Here is a 24,356-nt window from a genome sequence, read left to right as displayed (position 1 = left end):
CCTGTTGTTTAGTACAAATATTGGCCACCACCTCAAGCAGCTGTGAGTATAAAACACTTGTCTTTAATTGTTTTCAGCAAACCTTTCCCTGAAAATTTATTTTGCAATGGATAAACAACTCAGTCAGGTCAAATATGAATAGAATTTTAAGGGGACTTTTTTTCTGGGATCTACCAGACAGGTCTAATAGTAATAATTTGGGGGCAGTGAAGCTTTCAGAGAGCTCCAGCTTTGTTTTTCTCCCTCTAGGGGCTGCTAGGCTGTACTGGGAATTTGGGCTATAATTTTTCAAGGCTACCATCGATCTGGAAAGCAGGGACTGGGACTAGGACAAGTTAAAATATCAAAAATATCACTTACTGAGATTCAGTCCTAATTTCCTTCCTTTCTAAATGCACCATGGGTGCAAGCTTTTGGTTAGTTTTGATAGTTCTGATAAACTATTACAATGAGTTTTGCCAGTTTTCCATTGCTTTTGTGGAGGAGTAAATTTTTGTGCTGTTTTCTCTGATGTTCTCTCCCCTTGGGCTTTGATATCTTATACTGAAAGGCCTCCATGTTTAGATGTGCTCCCAAATCCCCAGACAACTTAAAGTTAAAATTGAGGATATGATAGAGTTATAAATGGATTTTATTTATTTGAGAGAAAGCAAGTAAGTGTACAAGTGGCGAGGGGGAGGAGAGGGAGAGGGACAAGCAGACTCCTTCCTGAGCACCGAGCCCTATAAAACTTGATCCCAGCACCCTGAGATCCTGTCCTGAGCCATCTAGGCGTCTCTCCAAATCCTGTTTTTCAAGTGTAGACTAGAATAGGATAGCCTGGTGTTTTCATTGGAACCTCGATAGAAGCTTGTCCAAAATTTTACAGTTTTTCCCCTTTCTGGTTCCCTAACTTGAATAATCCATATTACATCTATCTAGTTGTTCAAGCCAGCAGTTTGACATTATTCTGGATCTCTTCTCCTTAATCCCATTCATCTCCAACTACTTTGATTCTGTCTCTAAAATGTCTCTTGAATTATTCTTACCCAGTATTGTTAACATCAGTTTGTAATTTAAAACCAGTGGTTCTTGGGCACCTGGGTGGCTCAGTGGTTAAGTGTCTGCCTTCAGCTCAGGTCTTGATCCCAGGGTCCTGGGATTGAGCCCTGCCTTGGGCTCCCTGCTCAATAGAAGTCTGCTTCTTCCTCTCCCACTCCCCCTGCCTGTGTTCCTTCTCTTACTGTGTCTCTCTCTGTCAAATAAATAAATAGAATCTTTAAAATTAATGAATGAATGAACCAGTGGTTCTTTAAGTGCCTCAGACCTAATACCCTGTTTATATAACAAATTACTTTGTAAAACCCTTTTACTCTTCTGAAACAATGATTTACACTGAAATTATATAATACACTGGCTAATTGAAAGGAAAAATACGATATACATTTTGTTTGTCAATATGAAAATGCTCAGGCACAATACTAGAAAATAATGAAGACCAAGGCTTGTACATAATACCATCATAATGGTTGCAAATGCAGACTTACATAGGTATGTTGTGTTGGTGACTCAGATGCCAGGATCTGTATGGGTGTCTGTGATTGTCAGAGTCATGAATAAAAAAAATAATAATACTAATTTCTGAAGTACAATCTAAACAAAGTAGCCTTCCCTTCTAGAATGTGGATGTTGTTTATATTTCCTGAAAAGTGCAAAAATAATTGGACTTCATATGTAAAATGGAGCTAGGTTCTAGCTGCATTAGAACCTAGAATGCGGCTGCCTCCGTTGGTAGAACATGCAACTCTTGATCTTTGTGGTCATGAGTTTGAGCCCCACTTTGGGCATAGAGATTACTTAAGAAAATGGTGTTAGGGTCTAAGTATTCAGAATTATAAATAGATATTTCAACTAGTTATATATCCGATGGTCATTTAAGGATTGTGCAGCATGCAGGGATGGTTCTTCATGCCTCTAGCCCCTGTCCATTAAATGCTGGCAGCACTTCCCTAAACATTGAGACAACCTAAAAAGGAGCCAGAAATTCAAAAATACTCTCAGGAAAAGGGGTTGAGGGAAGCGTGGGTGGCTCAGTTGGTTAAGCATCTGACTCTTAATTTCAGCTCAGGTCATGATCTCATGGGTCAAGGGATCAAGCCCTGCACTTCGGGGGTCTGCCCTCAGTGGGAGTTTGCTGCTTACCTCCCTCTCCCTCCCATGCTGCCCTCTCCCTGCACCCCCAGGCTCGATTTCTCTGACTTTCTCAAATAAATCTTTAAAAAAGAAAAATGGTTGAGTTTACCATTATCATGTTTTATATGGCTTTATTGCATGGTTTCTAAATTTGGTCCTGCATTGTAATCACCTGGAAAACTCTTTGAACATATAGATTGCTGTTTCCTACCCTAGATACTTACTTTGGTAGGTTTCTTGGGTTTAGGATTTCTAAGCTCCCCAAATAATTCTTCTGGAACACTTCTAGCACTGATTTGAGAGCATTTGAAAATCAGTCATTAAAGTTCGTAGTAGCCCTCTTAGTAGATTTTGTCTTACTTTTGAATCCCTGATCTTTTAAAATCACGTGGAACAGTATCAGATAAGTTTTCAAAAATAGTTCCATGATATGCCCTCTTCTTTGGGAATCCTTTCTTTCTTTCTTTCTTTCTTTCTTTCTTTCTTTTTTTAAAGATTGTATTTATTTATTTGATAGACAGAAATCACAAGTAGGGAGAGAGGCAGGCAGAGAGAGGGGGAAGCAGGCTCCTTGCTGAGCAGAGAGCCCGTTGCAGGGCTTGATACCAGGCTCCATCCCAGGACCCTGAGATCACTACCTGAGCCAAAGGCAGAGGCTTTAACCCACTGAGCCACCCAGGCGCCCCTCTTTGGGAATCCTTTAATGGCTCTTCATATTTCTCCAGAAAGTACCCTTCTGGAATATTAGGGTTTGAAATTGTGGTGCTGCAGAGTAAAGTCCAAATTACTAAATTTGAATACTTAAACTTTCAAAATTAGTCTGGATTTCCAACCTTATTTTGGGGCCTGAACTCCAACGTAGAAAAACTGCTTGTGGTTCCTGGGTCTGGATAATTTTCTCATGCCATTTCCTGTGTACACAGTATCTACCCATCCCCATAGAATGAATTTGTGAACCTCTTCAACTTTGAGGATTCAGTTACAGTCTCATCACAGTCTTCTTTCTGCCCCTCCTTCATCACTGTGTTCTCACATTACCTTTCCCAAAGTTTATAACTTGTCTGTTTCCCTCTCTTTGTAACGTCACTGAAGGCAAAGATTTTTTGTTTGATTGGCTTTTTTAGCCCCAGATAACAGTATAGTACCTGACTCATAGGTGCTTGATGAATGAGTGGGTGATTGAAAGGATGATGGGTTTGTATTAGATGATCTCATAGGTTTTTCTAGTTTCAGTATTGATGATGTGAATATGATTGATAATTTCTTTTACCAAGAAAGTATGTGTATAGTTTACCTTTTTAATTCTTATTTATGTACTATGTAGCTTTTAATCTAAAATAAGACATGCATATTTTTTATCATGGTGGCTATGCAGGTCAACTATATTGGCATAATACTGAAGTAAATGATATTAGATATAATGGATCATATAATATTTACATGGCAGGTACTGAAGGTTAATTTTTACACAGTGTACTGAAAGAATATAATCAGTTGTAATTTTATAGGTCTACTTTGACATGATGAGAGTTTATTCTTGTTAATAGAGTAGCAAACTGTTTTAAAAATTGGAAAACTTTTATAATCCCATCAGCAGTGAGTTAGAATTCCAGTTGTTCCACATTCTTGTTAATACTTGGTATAATCAGGATACCATATATATATATATTTTTTTTTTTTTTATTTTGCTTCCTACCACTCTAGCCCATCTTTTGTCCTCAGGAAGAAACCTTTTATACCTTATCTGTAAATTTTGTCATTGCCTAGGATCAGGGTCTTTGTTACAGATGACCTGAGTCTAGCCCTGAACTCATCACCCCCCTTTTTGTATTGTTCATGCTGATCATGGTCTTATGGGCTATCAATATGCTGATAACTTCCACATGGTTTTATCTCAAAACTCTTAGCTCTAGGATTCTCTTCCTCAACCTCTTTGTCCACATAGAATGTATCACCAAGTTTGTTAATTTTTCCTACTAAAGATTTCTTGAATGTACCCACTTTATCTGTTGTGTAATATTTTAGTGTAAGATCAAGTCTCACCTAGTTGCTGTAATAGTTATTAGTTAATAGTTATTAGTTAATAGTTACTAGTTGCTGTAATAATCCTAATCACTTTCCTGCTTCTACACTTTTCCTCAAAATCCATTCTCTGTACAATATTGTGAGAGAGATTAAAAACATACCATGTTACTCTCTTAAAACCGTTGAATGGTATAGAAGATCTGTTACAAAATCCTGCATAAACTTCAGTCTGATCTCATATCAGTGAAATGGCTTCCATTTCACTCCTCTGTCTCATGATGTTCTTGCATATCTCAGCCTTTACATCTTATATTCTATTTATGAAATGCTTTTTTTGTTTCTTTTTTCTACCTGACTGTAAGCACTTTGAGGACAGGAACCATGTCTGTTTGATTTATTTAGCACTTAGCATGATGCCTAGCACATGGAGGAGTTCAGTAAATATTTTGTTAAATGCTTATATGAGGTTATTGTAGTATTTCTTTTGCTTGAAGTCGTCGTTGGACTGCCATTTAGGAACTGCTTATTTATGTCTTACTAGTATTCATCTTCCGTACATATATCATTTCTAAAAATGCCCGAGTAAGTAAATTTTCTGTGCATTGGTTCTTTACCATATTGCCAGAACTGTGCTCTAGTATAGTCTCTGGCTCCCTGCCTCTTGGACCTAATATAGTTACAACTCATTTACCTTTTCTTTTTCTTTCTTTTTTTTTTTAACCTTTTATTTTTCTACAATAATGTTCACCTTTGATTCTGTAGTAGATGTCAATTATGTCACTTATGTTTAAATCTTACCAGATGGATTACAAAATAATGAAATTATTTATTTCCAATGAACTATTGGAACTGTCCTTTTAATTTGACCCTCAAATTCTAAGAGCAGTGGTGTGACATCACAACACTGTTTACTGGATATTGGTGGGTTATACCTCAGATTTATGGTAGCATGTCTGATAACATTGCGGATATTTTTCCTCATTACATTCCATTTAATTTTTCTTTCTTTCTTTTCTTTTTTTTTTTTTTTTACTAAAAGGTCAGTTAACATTAGCTATGACAAGTAAAACTGGAGTTACTGAGTATTTTGATGTATAATAGCCAAGCTTTTAAACTAATTCTAGTTAAATTATTTAGTAATTTTATCTAGAAGAAAGAGGGGAATGTATGATTAGGGTGTTCCTGATTTACTCACCATTATTTTATGAATGATAATTGCATTAATTAAATTGTATTTAAATGTATTTATACTTAAAAGAAGGAATCTTTTTTTTCCTGGTAATGTTTATGAAATATCTACCTTCCCAAATTGAATGGTATCTGTGAATGGGTATATTTTTTTATCTGATATTGAAAAAGATTGAGAAAAATCTTTTCATAGCCGCTATGAATTGTTACTCATTTATTTTTTAAAAATTGTTATTTAAAATACTTTTTTCAATGTGGTTTTTAAACTTCCACTGTATTGAAAAAACTCAGTGTGCTTTTTTAATAATTTATGTATGGTAGATTTGTATTAACTATTGTATTTTATTGTTTACATTTTTCTTTTGGAATAATTTTACACTGATAGAATTTATAAAAATAGTACAGAGAGGTCCCTTGTACTTTTTATTTATTTTCCACCAATAATATCTTAAGTAACTATAGTATAATTATCAAAATCAGGAAATTGACATTGGTAATACTATTAAATAAACTACAATCTTGGATTTTACCAGTTTTTCTATGCAATCTTGTTTTGGAGGGGGGATGTTGATAGTCCCATGAAATTTGAAAACTTCACAGATTCTTTTTTTAAAAATTTTTTTAAGATTATTTATTTATTTAGAGAGTGCGAACAGGGAGGCAGAGGAGCAGGGGTAGAGAGAGAATGAGAATCCCAACCAAGCAGGATCCCTGCTGAATGCAGAGCCTGACATGGGGCTTAAGAGAGATCATGACCTGAGCCGAAACCAGTAGTTGGATGCTCAACCAACTGAGCCACCCAGGCACCCTGAAAACATGTACAGATTCTTAAAACTACCACACAAAGTACACAACTGTTTCATCAGTTCAAAGAAGCTTGCACATGCTACCCCGTTATAGTCATACTCTCACCCAACCCTAAGCCATAGCAACCACTGATCTGTTCTCCCTAAGTATAATTTTGTTGTTTAAAAATACTGTATGAACATAATCATACAGAATCATACATATCAACTATTTGATACTTTTTCATTCAGCCTAGTGCCCTTGAGATCCATCCCAGTTTTTGTCTGCAAGGGTGGTTTGTTCCTTTTCCTTTTTATTGTTGAACAGTGTTCTGTTGTATAGATGTACCAGTTTTTCAGTTGTTTCTACCTTTGGGGCATTACAAATAAAGCTGCTATGTATGTTTGTGTACATGTTTTTGTGTCAGCATAAGTTTTCATTTCTCTAGGATAAACACCTGTGAGTACCATTTCTGGGTTGTATGTTTATGAGAAATTGCCAAATTGTTTTCCAAGTGGCTGTACCAGTTTACATTCTCATCAGCAATGAGTGATTGATCCAATTTGTCCACATTTTCACCAGCACTTGGTATCATCCATATTTTTTATTTTAGCTCTTCTCAAAGACGTGCAGTTATGTTTGTATCTCCCTAATGACTAGTGATTGAACATCTTATGTGTCTTTAGTGGAGTGTCTCTGTAAGTCTTTCACCCCTTTTCTATTTAGATTGATTGTTTTCTTACTATTTAAAGGACTTCTTTGTATGTTCTGGATACATTTTCTTCTAGACTGTAGCTTTTCATTCTCTTCACAGACCTCTGAGTAGAGAGAGAGAACATTGCTTGGACCCTTTTTTTTTGGTAGGTACTTACTGGTGTTTTTGGATTATGAGCTTCTCTACTGCCAAGCCAGGATATGTAGGAAACAACAACAACAAAAGCCACAGAGAACTCACCAGTAGAATAATCCTTCAGCCAGAGTCCCTAGCCACTGTACCTTCTTTTCTCTATTTTTCAGAAACTTCTGCTAGTTGCTTTATGTATTTTGTCCAGGGTTTTAGGTTGTAATTAATGGGAGAAATGGTAAGGTGGGCTTATTCCATCTTCTTTGGAGCCAGAAGTCATTTACATTGTAATTCAGGGTCCAATATTGTAAAGCTCTCATACCCACATTTAAGGTAAGACTAGGGAATATATTTAGTATATGTGGCTTATTGATGTGGTAGTTATTTTAGAAATAGCTAAAAGTAATGTTGAGTGTATTATAAGAACAAGGAGATTATTTTTTTTACTTCTTAACATCAAGTTTGCATACAAAATATAGTTCTGATCTGCAAAACTGTTGGCTAGGGGCCAAATTCAGTATGTGGCCTCTTTTGGTAAACTTTTATTGAAACATAGTCTCATCTAGTCACTTACAAGTGTCTACAGCTATTTTCATGTTAAAGTGATGGAACAGAGCACCTGTAATAGAACATCTAGCCCACAAAGCCTAAAGCATTTAATATGCGGCCCTTTACAGGAAAAGTTTGCTGACCCCTGTCTTAGAATGTATTGAGGCCTAAAATATTGTAATTAGCATCCAAATACAATTATGATTTGGATAGCTGTCTTTGAAATACAGCATGGTATAGTGGAAAGAACATACATGGTCTTAGAATCCGTTAGACTTGGTTTTGAATTTTTCTTTATGTCCAGGTATCTGACTATAATGCCTCAATTTTCTTATCTATAAATTGGAAATAGAGGAACTCTTCTACTTAGGAACTTGAAGTTAAGAATTTTTGTAATTTGGAACATAACTAAGTACCCTAGAAAAGTTTGATCAACTGAGACCTCTGCCAACAGATAGCATTGGTAATATTTGCTTTCATTTTTGGTTAAATGATAAAAGGGACTCAAAAAACCAAGTGGAGACACTTTTAGTATCTTCCTTGATGTTGTTGTGAGAATTTGAAATAAGATTAAAAGGTCATGTCAAGTGCTCTATTTATGATAGTTATTAGGTGGTCAGGAATAGAGGAATCTTCTGGAGTGATAAAGACCCCAATATAGAAACACCATTGCTAGCCTCAGATTAGTAATTGGTGCAATTTTATGCTTTTTCACTAGATTTTAAGCATTTTTAGAATGGGTACTGTCACTTTCTGTTACATAAGTGGGTGCAGGAGTCAAATTGTGCAAATGTAACCATCTCCCACAACGTTATAAAGGGATTTTTAAGAAATTTTTTTTTTTTTAAGATTTTTATTTATTTCTTTGACAGACAGAGATCACAAGTAGGCAGAGGCAGGCAGAGAGAGCGAGGGGGAGGCAGGCTCCCTGCTGAGCCCGATGCAGGGCTCAATCCCAAGACCCTGAGATCATGACCTGAGCTGGAGGGGGAAGCTTAACCTACTGAGCCACCCAGGTGCCCCAGTTTCTAAGAAATCTATTGGCTAGTTTATTTCCAAGAAACATGAAGGATTACTGCCAATACTTTTTTTCTTCTCCAAAAAAATCTAGTGGTGTCACCTGATTCAGATCTGGATTAGACCAGAACTTAATTTGGGACTTTCAACTCATTCGTTAGTTGTCTTAGACAACATATATTTTTACTGGATATGAAAAATTTTTAGTTAATAGTCAGGCCTGGTTAGTAAATTCCTTTCAGTATGGTGATGTCAAAGTCCAAATTCTGTTCTAACTAGTTACATTTTTACGAGAACAGTGCCTGAACTGTATCCCAATAAATCTCAGTAGGTACAAGAATTATAGATAGGATGGGTATCTGGGGTCAGTTCAAATCCATCACTATAGCAGGGAAACCATCAAACAGCTCAGGTATCTCTAGGATGAACTTCAATAGATTATGGTAATTATATGTAATGGGAGGTCTTTTTTCAAACTTCAGTGGAAACTTGAAATTATTAGTAACTTGTTTTGTCATTAATGCAATTTCTTTCCTGACCCACTCCTTAATCCTTAATTTTAATTTTTATTTTAATTTTTTATGGATCCATTTTTAACATTTGTAGTAGTATCATGTATGTAACATAAAAATATTTTAGTTTTTTGGTTTTCATTTTATTTTCTTAAGTAATCTCTACATCCGTTGTAGGGCTTGAACGCATAACCCCGAGATCAAGAATGACATACAGTCATTCTGAGCCAGCCAGCCACCCCCTCAATAGTCATTTTTAGAATAATATTTAAGAAATACAGTAGTAAATATACCCATGTTCAGATCTTCAGTGTTCAGATTTCGTTATATCCTCTATTTCCAAACTTGATAAGCATTTGCTGAAACATTTTTAAAAATATTTTATTTATTTATTTGATGGACAGAGATCACAAGTAGGCAGAGAGGCAGGCAGAGATGGGGGCGGGGAAGCGGGCTCCATGCTGAGCAGAGAGCCTGATGTGATGCTGGGATCCCAGAACCCTGATATGACCTGAGCAGAAGGCAGAGGCTTAACCCACTGAGCCACCAAGGCGCCCTGAAACATTTCTTATTAAAACAGATGTTTCCTAGATTGCTCTTCCTGAAGATTCCAGTTCAGTAGTTTAAGACAGAGCCTGGAAATTTATTTTTCTTAAACCAATATTCCTGGTTTATTTTATTTTATTTATTGAAGTTTGGGAAACATCAGAATAGGAGACCAAGGATTCCGTCTTTAAAAATGCCAGTGTATGTTTAGAAAAGTGTTACTTTTTACTCATAAAAACGTTTTTGAATCTGATTATTAAGCAGAAGCATTAAAGTTTTGCTAGTATACTTTGTGAGATGCTAGATTTGTTCTTTAATATGTAACATCTTTTTTATTCTATCTGCATCTTACTTGAAATTCGGTACATACATATCTTGCCAAATAGAAATTTGATTTTCAGAAACTTGGTATAAATGACCTTTCTTAACATCTGAATTGATAAGTGATGTCTGTATTCCGTCATCTGTGTATATACTCCCATTATTCACCGTTGTATCATTTTAATAAATGTACTTTCATTTTGGCTTAATAGCATTGCTTTCTCAATCAGTACCTCTGAAGGTTTCTTAGTTTTTCTCCATTGTAGCTCAAAAATCATTATTTTCTCTTTTTGAAGGGGTGGTGAATAGTGGGGAGATAGTAACTTTCCTGACACACTAGCAAAAATTGCGTGTTTGTTTAACTGTAGAATCTTACAAGCTGTGAAGTTCAAACTCTAGTCTGGAATTTACAGATCATTAGTCTTCTATCCACCTCCTATTATTACTGCACCCTTGAGATTTTGCTTCAGCAAAGTTCCACCTTTTCATTTTCCTATGGCAAACTAAGATCATTTGGTATTCTTGGCTTAAGTTACCCTTTCACTGTATCTACCTGGACTGATTTGCCACCTTGACTTTACTTGCTTGTACTTCTGTACACAACCTTTCTCAGCCATTTTCACTGATGACAGTTTTCTCATAAGAGCAATAGCATATGTCATTGTCTGAAGATTTACTGTGCTATCTTACGTTTAATTATATGTGAGTGTTTTGGCTATCTAATTAAACTGTACCTTGTATAGGGTAAGGCTCACATCCTCTGTATAGAAATTCTTAGCATGACCCTGTGCACTTAGACTATCAAGTACTTTTGGTGGTTTCATAAAATTTTAGCTTTTTTTTTTTAACCTCTTAAGCTGATCAGGTAAATGATTATTTTATCTTTCATCTTTAAGCCCTACTACCACATAAAGATCAGTTACTTATAAAAATAACAGAGCCACAGGATACAAACTTATATTTTAAATTTCAAAATGCTTAGGGAGGACTGACTCTTTCACAAACATTTTACTCATCTATTCAGCCTTTGTAGTTCCTTTTGGTCAGTCATTTTACCAGTTTTTTCTACTTTTTAGAACCCTTATCACCATTCAGTTTCTAGTTTATAGACTTCATTGGAGATTGCTCTTTGTTACTGTTTCTCAAGGTGGTTCCCTAGGTCTACCTGCATTGGAATCACCTAGAAGGCTTATTCAAGTACAGATTCTTTTTTTTTTTTTTTCCTTTTAAGATTTTATTTATTTATTTATTTAACAGAGAGATACATGGGGAGAGAAGGAACAGAAGCACAGGGAGTGGTACAGGGAGAAGGATCCCCATTGCTCAGGGAGCCGGATGTGGGGCTGGATTCCAGGATCCTGGGATCATGTGAGCCGAAGACAGGCATTTAACGACAGAGCCACCAGTTGTCCCTAAAGTACAGATTCTTAATGTCCTTTTCCCTAAACTATTTGCTGTGCTCCATACATATTTCACCTTATTCTTTTGTTCTTTTATGAGACTGCTCTTGAGTTCATCATTACACTCTTTGAAGTTCTTTCTGATTCCTAAAGCTGTCTGGCAATTAGTTGCAGATAGAGCAGTTTTAGTGTAGTGTTTAGGAACACAGGCTGTGGATATATACATTAGAATCTCAACTCTGTTGCTTTTCCAAGATCACAGGGCTAGTTACTTAAAAGTATTTCTGTGCCTTGCTGTCCCTATTTAAAAAATAGGGACAAGAGTTGATCTTTTGGGCTGCTGTATGTATTAAGTTAATATTTGTAAGTTTCTTACAGTAGTGCTTGTACATAGAAAGTATTCAAACATTAGCTGCTATTATGATTTTCTTCCACTTTTCAGTTCTTACAAACTTATCAGTAACTTGTATACTTACCTTACGTCTGCTTCTTAGATTATAAAGTCATTGAAGATAGGGGCCTGCCTTAACTATTTTTATAGTTTTTCAATGGATTTTGCATAGTAGAAAGTGTTCAATAAATATTTACTACATCAAATCATAGGAAAATGGCCAAATTTTCAGTAACATTGTTTTTCAGAGCCCATTTACTTAATATAAATTATAATAGAAAATAATTTAATTTTTTTTTTTTGTATTGTATTTCAGGAATTCTAATGAACCATTGACCATCACCATTTCACCAGTTGGAGCAAGTTACCAGAAATGGGCATAGTGCTTTTAGATCCAACATGTAACAGGTGGCTGTTCCTCCATGGTGATTACTTCTTCAAGCCAACACCTTTTGTGATTGTGTAGGATCTTTGTCTCTTCATCTTCGAATTCCAGTTACTGTTGTTGGCAAATAAAACAAAGGAGTTCATGTAGTTTTTGCCCAAGCTTGAGTCACCATGAGTAGTAGTTTAGGAAAAGAAAAAGACTCTAAAGAGAAAGATTCCAAAGTGCCATCAGCCAAGGAAAGAGAAAAGGAGGCAAAAGCCTCTGGAGGTTTTGGGAAAGAGAGCAAAGAAAAAGAACCTAAGACCAAAGGGAAAGATGCCAAAGATGGAAAGAAGGACTCCAGTACTGCCCAGCCAGGGGTGGCTTTTTCAGTTGACAATACGATCAAACGGCCAAATCCAGCACCTGGGACTAGAAAAAAATCTAGCAATGCAGAGGTGATTAAAGAGCTCAACAAATGCCGGGAAGAGAATTCAATGCGTTTGGACTTATCCAAGAGGTCTATACATATATTGCCATCATCAATCAAAGAGTTGACTCAGTTAACAGAACTTTATTTATATAGCAACAAATTGCAGTCCCTCCCAGCTGAGGTGGGCTGTCTAGTAAATCTCATGACACTGGCTCTAAATGAAAACTCACTTACCAGTTTGCCTGACTCTCTTGATAACTTGAAGAAACTGCGGATGCTTGATTTACGGCATAATAAACTGAGAGAAATTCCTTCAGTGGTGTATAGGCTAGATTCTCTCACAACTCTTTACCTTCGCTTTAATCGTATAACTACTGTGGAAAAGGACATCAAAAATCTGTCAAAACTCAGCATGCTTAGCATTCGAGAGAACAAAATCAAACAACTACCTGCTGAAATTGGTAAGAGATCTTACTACTATTTGTGGTTATTTGTTATGCCAGATAATTGTTATGCCGCATAATATGTCAAGTGCTTTTCTATATCAAAATATCTGATCCTTGCCTAAAAACAGCTGGTTTCTAAATTTCTTCTTTATGTTTTACTTCAGTTACTTAATTTTAGCAATTTTAGTGTATGCTGTGAGCTTATTTTGCAGATTTTTAAAAAGTGAGTTAGAATATAGATGTAGTTGGGCCTGTTTCACATAAACTTAATCTGCTTTCATTTTCCCTGGAGAAGAGGTGAACTTGTAGCAATAAAAAGATGTTTCCTGAATTTTTAACTTGTTACCACGTATTTTAAAAATATTTTAAAAGTATAGTAGATTCACTTAGGCTACATTTTCTAGTTTTCACTTTTCCTTCCTTATCTGAAAAATGTTTGTGTAAATTCCTAATTTTCTACAAAAGATTGGCATATCAGAGCCATGTTAAAAAAAAAAAAAGCAAAAGAACGGTAATAGTATAAAAAGTAGTAAATATATATGTAAAAAAGTCAGTAAAAATATTTTAATTTTTTAATTAGGGAGTATAGTAAACATTGACTTAGTTCTGAGAAGTTGACAAAGGTATTTGTGGGCTCCTTTTATAACATTAAAAAAATTGACATAAAAGTGAATTATTTAACTTTCTAAGGAAGGTTTTCTTATGAAAGGCAGATATATGCTGAATAAAATAGGTGATTTAAAAATATTGTTGCTTGAGCATTGGGTGAGTGGGTGACAAAGGAAGCAAGGCACTACAGCTTTGTAGAGAGATACTTTTCTGTAGGTGTGTTTAAAAATTTATTTAGCTTTGAAAAAGATACGGTTTAAGTTTTAGGTATGGCATTTTTCTACATTTAACTCTCACCAGACACAAAATCCCAATTTAATTTTGGTTTCATTAAATGCGTTTTCTAATCCATGATAGATTTTCCCAAGAAGTGAACTGTACTTTTTGAAAGTATGACTTACTTATCAGGTATTAAAATATCTTCAGGAATCTGAAAGGAAATACTCCTTTTCATGTTTTCAGATAGAAGTGTGCTCGTTGATTGACTTTTGATTTCATACCAGATTCAGTTAAAATCTCACCAGTATAGGTGGTTCATTCTGAAATGGAATTGCTAAAGAAAAAAGAAATGCTAAATTTTTATATCAAATGTTGTTTGATATAAATTATATAAATATAAATTTCAAATGTTGAAATATCAAATGTTATTTCCTGGTTTTGTTCTTATTATTTTGTGTATGTGTTATCCTCCATCTGAATATGTTGGCTTTCATTCATGAGAGTCCTATTAAGAATGTCTTTCCGTAGAGATGTTACCAAATTACTTAGGAATTAAGAACAAAAGTTTCTTATGTAAGAAATTATAGGGTTTTATTATTTTTTAAAAATTTTATTTATTTATTTGAGAGAGAGAGAGAGAGAATACGAGAGTAGGGAGGGTCAGAGGGAGAAGCAGACTGCCCACTGAGCAGGGAGCCTGATGTGGGACTCAATCCTGGGACTCTAGGATCATGACCTGAGCAGACGGCAGTCACTCAGCCGACTGAGCCACCCAGGTGCCCCGAAATTACAAGATTTTAAATGTACTTCAGTTTGTTCTTAGCATATAGATCAGCATTTTTACTTAAGTGAATGTATTTTTTTTTTTTTAAAGATTTTATTTATTTATCAGAGAGAGAGAGAGGGGGAGAGAGCGAGCAGAGGCAGAGGCAGAAGCAGGCTCCCTTCGGAGCAAGGAGCCCGATGTGGGACTCGATCCCAGGACGCTGGGATCATGACCTGAGCCGAAGGCAGCTGCTTAACCAACTGAGCCACCCAGGCGTCCCGTGAATGTATTTTTAAAAATTGGCAAATTTTATTTAATTAAATGGTTTGTGTCTGCCTAATCTTTTGACCTTTATTCCTAAGTTTGTAATTTAAAAAAAATAACCTTTGAATTTGTTTAATTTGTTTAATGCCACAATTAGTGGCATTATTAAAGTTTGTGTTCTTTAATTTTTGTATTTCTATAAGAAATTTTGTATTTCTATTTCATAAATGTTATTTTATTCCAAGCAGGGCATCAGAGAATAAACTGCCTTTAAAGATAAAAGTTAATATTTTGTAAAAGGGGTTAAGATATATAAGGTTTGGGGCACCTGGGTGGCTCAGTGGGTTAAGCCCTGCCTTCAGCTCAGGTCATGATCTCAGAGTCCTGGGATGAGCCCAGCATCCGGTGGGCTCTCTGCTCAGCAGGGAGCCTGCTCCCCCCCCCCAGCCCCCCCCCCGCCCACCCCCCACTTCCCTCTGCCTGCCTACTTGTGATCTCTCTCTTTGTGAAATAAATAAACTTAGATGCGTGAATTTGGGGCAGACATTGCAGAAGTCTGCATTAACTTTTCCCTGTAAAGAACAAGAAGATGTCCAGTAAAAACAACATAATTGTAATAATAATAATAGCTGCTGTTTTGAGCACAGTATGTCATATGGTATACTTTGCATATTTTAACTTATTAAGTTCTTACAGAAAGCCAATTTTAATAGACACTTCTTCCTCCATTGTAATGAAGTAGGAACTGAAAATGTAGAGAGATTAGATAATTTACTAAACGTCAAATGTAGCTGGGGATGGGGGCACCTGGGTGGCTTAGTAGTTTAAGTGTCTGCCCTTGGCTCAGGTCATGATCGCAGGGTCCTAGGATGAGCCCTACATGAGCAGCTTCTGTCTCGTGCCCCTCCCTCTTGCTCTGCTCTCTCTCACTATTTCTTTATCTCTTTCAAATAAATAAAGTCTTTTTTAAAAAGTCATGCAGCTAGGAAGTTAAGAGTCAGGATTTGAACTTGGGTCTTACTGTAGTACCCCCACTAGTCTAGAAGAGTGGGTCCCACTCCCATAGTTTATGACTTAGTGTGGCAAGTGCAAAGGGTATGTACTTCTAAAAAATAAGCTCTCTTACTGTATCTGTAGCTGCAGTTAAAAGCCATAGCATTAGTTTTTTGTTTTTTGTTTTTGGGTTTTTTTTGAGGAAGGAGGATGTTAGCAGCTTAATGAAGATACAATTCACATACCATACAGTTCATACATTTGAAGTGTACAGTTCAGTGGGTTCCAGCTACACAGTTGTGCAGCCATCACAATCTTAGAAAATTTTTATCACTCTAAAAAGAAACTGTACACTTTAGCAGTTACCCCTCCTCTGTTTTCTTGAAACCCCTTAGCCCTAGGCAGACACTATTTTACTTTTTTTTTTTTTTGAGATTTTATTTCTTTGACAGAGAGAGTGTGGAAGAGGGAATACAAGCATACAAGTAGGGGGAGCGGGGGAGGGAGAAGCGGGCTTCTCAGGAAGCAGGGAGCCTGATGTGGATTTACTCCCAGGATGCTGGGATCGTGACCTGAGTGGAAGAAGCCAAAGGACCCACCCAGGTGCGCCTCATTCTTTCTTGCTGCTGAATAATACTCCATTCTATGAATATACCACATTTTACCCATTTGTGAGTTGAACATTTGGGTTGTTTCCATTTTTTTGCTGTTGCAAATAAAATTACTATGAACATGTGTCCCAAGTTTTTGTGTGGACATTTGTTTTCATTTCTCTTGGGTTATATACCTAAACATGGCATTACTGAGTCATACGGTAACTCTATATTTAAACTTTTGAGGAACTCCTAGACTGGTTTCTTATCACTGCACCTTTTTCTGTTCCCACCATAGTGTATGAAGGTTCTGGTTTCTCGACATCCTCAACATCGTTGCTATCATCTTTTTATTATAGTATTCCATGAGTAAGAAGTGGTATTATGTGGTTTTGATTTGCAGTGTTTTGATGACTATAGATTTGTTTTTAATTTTTGAGAGCTGTCTTTTATTATAAAGGAAAGACAAATAGTTTTTTGTGGTGCAGATCTTGCTTTACTGCTTTTTTAAAAAAGAGTTTATTTGATAGAGAAATTACACAGGCAAGAGGAGGGGCAGATGGAGAGGGAGAAATGGACTCCCCACTGAACAGGGAGCCCAGTGCAGGACTCAATTCCAGGACCCTGGGATCATGGCCTGAGCCACACAGGTGCCCCAGTTTACTGCTTTTTTTAATGACAAAAAATAAAATCCTGAGCTTCTTTGAGAATGTGTACAAATAAGACCCATGGGCAAAGATCAGGTAAAGTGGAAATTTGACATTTTTTACAGTGTTCTATACACCCCCCCCCCTTTTTTTTGAGGTTGGGGAGTGGCAGAAGGAGAGGGAAAAAGAGGATCTTAAGCATGGGGCTTGCTGTCACAACCCTGAGATCATGACCTGAGCCGAAATCAAGAGTCAGATGCTTAACTGACTGGTCCACCCAGATGCTCAAAAGTGTCATATTCCTTTACCATAGTTTGACTTACTGCTGCAACCCATAATAGGAATTTACAATTCAAAATAATATGCTAATTAATCATTTTGTTAAACTTTCTATGTATTAGATTCGCATTATTATAGATATATATTAGATTTATAGTATATTAAATGTATTAAATGTATAGTATATTAAATGCTTATAGTAATAAGAGTACACCATTTTCAGTCATGCCATCTAGCAATATATTTGAGGAGTATGAGAAATTAGAAGTTCTTGAAATATAGCCTATTATTTAGTTTAAATAATATATTTGGAATTTAACCACTACACAAGCTGCTTTGCTTTCTATAACTATACCTTTCTGTAACTATATTAAAATCAAAACATCTATCTGTCTCAGCATTAATGGCATTTTTATTAATGCTGTGTGATTTCATACCAGTGTTAACATATTCACATGGGTGAACACTGGCAGAAAACAGTAAAAGAATACTAAAAGGACAGTAAATGTATTCCTGTGAAGAGCCAGAGATAACACACCAGAGTAGCCAAGAAAACTCTTCATTTAGTAATACTTACCTTTCTTTTTGTGTGATAAGGCATGGACACATTAAAGTAAATGTCCTGTCTTTTTGTGTTAAGTAGTAGGTGGGACTTAGTGGTTGCTTTCTTTTACAGATCAGTGCTCCATCCTTCTTCCCTTACCTTCTTTTACCATTTGTAATCCTTAAAGAGACCCTTCACTGTATACCAAGACAGTCAAGAAGTTGTGTTGTGAGAGGGGAAAACAGGAAATAATCACTCCCCCTTGCTGTAACCTGTACTGTACTGGTTCTGTTGAGTATTAAAGATAAGCTTTTGTAAATTTTTTTTGGGGGGGTGCCTGGGTAGATTAGAGTTAAGGTCATCAGGAAGACAGTTTGAATAATTAATTTAGGGAATTCTGGAAAATGAAGTTTTAAAGGATTTTATTCTTCTAGGGAAGGAAATGGTTGCTCTTTGAAATCAGAAGACACTCCATCTTTATCTCTTTGGAATATTCCTAGTTTTCCTTCATTGAATTATGGGCTAGTATAGGATTTCTTTATTTTTTTAATTTTTATTTATTTTTATTTTTAAATTTTTAAAAAATTTAACAATTTTATTTATTTGACAGAGAGAAAGAGACAGAGCGAAAGAGGGAACACAAACAAGGGAGTGGGAGAGGGAGAACCAGGCTTCCCCCTGAGCAGGGAGCCTGATCCCAGGCTCTATCCCAGGACCTGAGCTGAAGGCTGTCGCTTAACCGACTGGGCCACCCAGGCGCCCCTAGGATTTCTTTATTTAAACATGAACCCTTTTTTTTTCTTTATAAAAATAGCTAAGTTAGAAGGAATTTTTTCAAAAATATATTTTTAAATTTAGTTTTATTTTTTTAGTGTTTCAAGATTCATTGTTTATGCACCACACCCAGTGCTCCATGCAGTACGTGCCCTCCTTAACACCCACCACCAGGCTCACCCATCCCCCAACCCCCTCTGCTCTAAAACCCATTTATTTTTCCTACATTGTATAACCAATAAAATGCTACATTTATATATAATACACAATTTCATATGAATTTGTCAGAATAACTCATTTTGCTTATGAGAATGAAATGGTATGTTAAAATGTATGCTTTTTGGGAATCCATATTATTTTTACCTATTTTAAAGAACTCTCTACAACATTCAGATCTATAAGAAATTAGAATCAGGAAGAATTTTTTATCCATTTGACACAGTAAGTTATTGAAAACAGAATTCCTACCATACTGAAGTCCTGCTGTTATAAGTTAAGTGATATAATCAACATAGAGAATATATACCAGTAATATCTGTATAAAAATACTAAGGACTGAACCAGCAGTTTTTTTTTAAAAGTTGAAGGAACTCAGAGATTTTAATTTCCTATTAATTTTTTGTGAATTTTTGTAGTTAATAAATTATAGGTTTTCAATAAATGGGGCTTGAAGGGAATTTAATGAAGCCAAGTACTATCACCCATTTTTCACTATTAACTGAAATTTTAACCCTTTGTCCCTAAAATTCTTGAAATTCTCCCAGGACTGCCGGGAGTGATAAAATTGTTCTCATGGTCCAGGTAATATCATTTAATGGATCTCATTTGAGTGTTTTGATCTCATTACAAGTGCTAATGAGTTACTTGGTTTGGCAGGAAAAAGAAATTAGGAAAGGGAATTCATGGTTGTACATAAATAACTCCTTTTGATTGGGAATCCTCAAGAGATTCTAGACACTTGGAGATGAACTGTTAATTTACGTAGTTTATTGTCATCAGATTGTAGGGTGTTTCACTGAACAACAAAAGCATGTAAAAGTTGTTATTGCTAAAGCCATGTTAGAAGAGTTTGATAAGATCAGAAAGAGAATGCAATTGACTTTCACCGTCCTGAAGTCACCCAATCAAAGGAAAATAGACACTCTCATCCATGCTGCCTAGTTGCAGATGTCCTTGATTAGAAGAGCTCCTGAAATCTTTGCAGTGAAAGGGAACACTAAGCCTCTAAGACTCAAGTAATGGTAGAAATTCTGATGTTAAGATCTTAAATCTGTTCAAGCATGTGTGATAGATAGGTATTTCCAGCTTTTGTTAATTATGTAGTTTGTCAAATTATTACATTCTTTTTTTTATACAGGGAGTCGCTGAATATTTGAAAGTATTCCTATAAGTTCAGGAACAAGAGTTGAAATTTTTTTAAAGATTTATTTGAGAGAGAGTGGGGGTTAGGGGTAAAGGGAGAGAGAGGGGAGGACAGTATCTTAAGTCAGGTTCCATACCCTGCCCAACTCAGAGCTCCACATGACCCTGAGGTTGTGACCTGAGCCAAAACCAAGAGTTGGTCACTTAACCAACTGTGCCACCCAGATGCCCCAAAGAACAATAATTATTTTAAAAATATAAACATCTTTGGGGTGCCTGGGTGGTACAGTTGGTTAAACAACTGACTCTTGGTTTCAGCTCAGATCATGATCTCAGGGTCATGAGATGCCCCAAATGGGGCTCCATGCTGGGTACGAAGCTGGGTATGGAGCTTAAGATTCTATCATTCCCTCTCCTTCTGCCCTTCTCTCCCTCTAAAAAAAATAAGTAATATATAAAATAAAATATAAGCATCTTTGATAAGACTCAAAAGGACAGGTCATATGACTTCACAGGGTAGGTGACAAGTTATGAAACCTAATTGTTTACCAGTCTTTGGGTACCTACTGTATGCATTTTACCTAGGGCCTTTTTGTATTTTGCTAGATTTTAATTTAAACCCTACAAAAATTTTATTAAGGAGTTTATGTTCGTATTCATCATGGCTGTTGATCTGTAATTCTCTCTCTCTCGTTTTAAATAATGGTTTGCCATAAGAGTAATGCTGGCTTCATATCATAGAATGAGTTGGGAAGTATTCCTCTTTTATGTTCTAAGAGTTTGTATAGAATTAGTAGTATTTCCTTAAATGTTCAGAAGAATTTACCAGTTATACAATCTGAGACAGATGTTTTCTTTGTAGAAAGGTTTTTATTTACTGATCTAATTTAATTTAGTTAATAAAGATACAGAGTTACCTGAGTTTTCTACTTCTCAGTTGAATTTTGGTAGTTTGAATCTGTCAAAGCATTTGTCTGTTTTGTATAATTTGTTGCATTTTTGGCATAAAGTTTATAATAGTTCTGTATTATTCTTTTAATGTCATCAGCATACTTTGTAATCATGTCTCTCTTTCATTCCTCATATTGGTAATTTGGTCTTCTTTGATCAGTCTGATTAGAGATCTATCAATTTTATTGGTCTTTAAAAAAAGCTTTTGGTTTTGTTTTTTGTCCTGTTATCTTTGGGGTCTTTTAAAATCTTTTTGTTTGTTTGTTTTCTGCTCATTTATTTTTACTTTAGGTTTAATATGCTCTTCTTTGTCTACTTTAAGTTGTTAGATTGATTTCAGACCTTTCTTTTCATTATATAAGCATTTCATTATAAATCCCCCCAAGTACTATTTGAGCAGCTGCATCCAAATTTTGATGTAATATTTTCATTATTTATTTTAAATATTTTCTAAATATCTCTGGACGCCTGGGTGGCTCAGTTGGTTAAGCAGCTGCCTTCGGCTCAGGTCATGATCCCAGGGTCCTGGGATCGAGTCCCACATTGGGCTCCTTGCTCAGCAGGGAGCCTGCTTCTCCCTCTGCCTGCCTCTCTGTCTGCCTGTGCTCGCTCACTCTCTCTCCCTCTGTCTCTGACAAATAAATTAAAAAAAAAAAATCTTAAAAAAAATAAATATCTCTTATTGTTCTGTAACCCATGGATTATTTAGAAGTGAATTGTTCAGTTTTCAAGCATTCAAGAGATGTTTTATGATAATTTTGTTATTGATTTATAAAATATGGCCTGTCTTTTTTTTTTTTTTTAAAGATTTTATTTATTTATTTGACAGAAAGTGATCACAAGTAGGCAGAGAAGCAGGCAGAGAGAGAGGAGGAAGCAGGCTCCTCGCCAAGCAGAGAGCCCGATGTGGGACTCTAGCCCAGGACCCTGGGATCATGACCCGAGCCGAGGGCAGAGGCTTTAACCCACTGAGCCACCCAGGCGCCCCAAAATATGGCCTGTCTTACTAAATGTTATATATGCATTGTGTTCGGGTTTTTTGGCACAAGGTCACATTAGTTGATATTATTCATTTATTCTATACCACCATCAATTTTCTATCCACTGTTTTTTTCAATTAATGAGAAAATAAGTGTTGAAATAGCCGCCAACCATACTAATAGATTTTTCTCAACACTAGTGCTATTTTTGCTGCTTATATTTTGAAACTGTTATTACTTGTAGATATACCTAGGATATTTTTTTCCTGATGAGATTACTTATCATTATGAAATATCTGTCTTTTTTCTGTTGTAACATTCCTGGTAATTTTTTTTTTTTTAATGAATCCTATTTTATCCAGCTTCCTTGTTAATTGTTACTTACATTGTATATCTTTCGCCATTCTTTTACCTTTTTGCATCTTTACATTTTAAAATGGTTTCTTATCCACAGCATGTAGATCTTGTTTTTAATCCTGGCAGTTTAAAAATATTTTTTAATTTAAATTTTAGGTAGTTAGGGGCGCTTGGATGGCTCAGTGGGTTAAGCCTCCGCCTTCGGCTCAAATTGTGATCCCAAGATCCTGGGATTGAGCCCTGCATCTGGCTCTCTGCTCAGTGGGGAGCCTCCTTCCCACCCCCTCTGCCAGCCTCTGCCTACTTGTGATCTCGGTCAAATAAAGTATTTAAAAACATTTTTTAGGTAGTTAACATACAGTACAGTATGGGTTTCTGGAGTACAATTCAGTGATTCATCACTTAATTAAAACACCCAGTGTTCATCATAACATGTGTCCTTTGTAATTCCTATTACCCATCTATAGTCCATCCCACACCCACCTCCCTTTATCAACCCTCAGTTTGTTCTGTCTTGTTAACAGTCTTTTATGGCTTGTTTCCCTCCTTTTCTCTCTCTCTCTTTTTTTCTTTCTTAAGATTTTATTTATTTATTGAAGAAAGCATGAGAGGGGAGAAGGTCAGAGGGAGCAGCAGACTCCGGTGGAGCCGGGAGTCCTATGCGGAACTGGATCCCCGGACTCCAAGATCATGACCTGAGCTGAGGCAGTTGCTGAACCAACTGAGCCACCCAGGCGCCCTCTCCTTTTTTTCTTCAACCCCTTCCCATATGTTCATCTGTTGTCTTTCTTAAATTCCACATATGGGTGAGATCCTGTTAATCCTAGAAGTTTGTGTCTTGCTTGAAGGGTCTGGACCATTTACATTATATAGTTTCTAATATGATTGGATTAAATCAGCCATCTATTTTCTGTTTGTACCATATGTTATTCTTTTCCTCTTACTTCATGCCTTCTTTTAGATTGACTATTTTTATAAGTTCCATTTTTCTCAGTTGTTGGCATATTAGTTATATATGTCTTTGTTACTTTGCTTTTAGTATCTGCTCTAATATTTACAGTACATATCATAGCCGTCTGCATTCAAATAATATTATACCACTTCTTGTATGCCCTAGGAACATCACATAGAGGACTTTTACTTCTTTCATTTTTTGTGCAGTTATTGTCATACCTTTTTATTCATATATTATAAATCCCATAATAATTCATTGCTCTTATTCTTGCTTTAAATTTTATCTTTTTTAAGCTTTTCACTTTGAACAAATTTGAGACTTACGGAAAAGTTGTAAAACCAGTACACAGGGTTCTCATATACCCTTTACCCAGCTTCCTCTGTTACTAACATTCTATATAACCATTATAAATTACATTGGGGGGCGCCTGGGTGGCTCAGTGGGTTGAAGCCTCTGCTTTCGGCTCAGGTCATGATCCCAGCATCCTGGGATCGAGCCCACATCGGGCTCTCTGCTCAGCATGGAGTTTGCTTCCTCCTCTCTCTCTGCCTGCTTATGATCTCTGTCTGTCAAATAAATAAATTTTTAAAAAATTACATTGGTATAATACTGTGAACTATGAATTTTATTTAGATTTCACCAGTTTTTCCAGTAATGTCCTTTTTCTGCCCCAGAATCCCACTTACCTTTAATGGTCTATGTCTGTATTCTCCTCCAACCTGTAGAAAGATATTTGAAAGTCTTTCCTTTTCTTTTCTGATATTGATACTTGTGAAGAGTACTGCTCAGGTATTATGCAATAGATCACTCATTTTTTGGTTTATATTTTCTCATAACTAGTTTGAGATTATGTGTTTGGCAAGAATGCCACTGAGGTGATTATGGTGCTTTCCCCTTGAGTCACATCAAGAGCTACGTGATGTTGATATGTCTCATTGCTGGTGATTTTTACCTTGGTTATGTGATTTTTGCTGTGCTGCTCTACTTTAAAGTTAATTTTTTCTTCTTTTTTTTTAAATTTTATTTTTTTAAGATTTTATTTATTTGACAGAGATCACAAGTAGGC

At 35.9% G+C, this 24,356-nt stretch overlaps 1 protein-coding gene across 2 annotated transcripts in view; it reads left to right on the top strand.

Annotated features, from left to right (window-relative positions):
* SHOC2 (SHOC2 leucine rich repeat scaffold protein) overlaps nt 1–24,356 on the top strand; it is a 93,605-nt gene that overhangs the window by 29,464 nt on the left and 39,785 nt on the right. For both annotated transcript variants that reach the window (XM_004763867.3, XM_045068800.1), the window contains exon 2: nt 12,068–13,012. In XM_004763867.3, the coding sequence (XP_004763924.1) occupies nt 12,310–13,012 (703 nt within the window). In that variant the 5' untranslated portion in view covers nt 12,068–12,309. The remainder of the gene's footprint in view (nt 1–12,067; nt 13,013–24,356) is intronic.

Source organism: Mustela putorius, unplaced genomic scaffold, assembly GCF_011764305.1.
Source record: "Mustela putorius furo isolate JIRA1106 unplaced genomic scaffold, ASM1176430v1.1 tig00003909_pilon_pilon_pilon, whole genome shotgun sequence".
NCBI lineage: Eukaryota > Metazoa > Chordata > Mammalia > Carnivora > Mustelidae > Mustela > Mustela putorius.
Note: the sequence above shows the minus strand (reverse complement) of the source record. Positions and strands in the feature narration are given on the sequence as shown.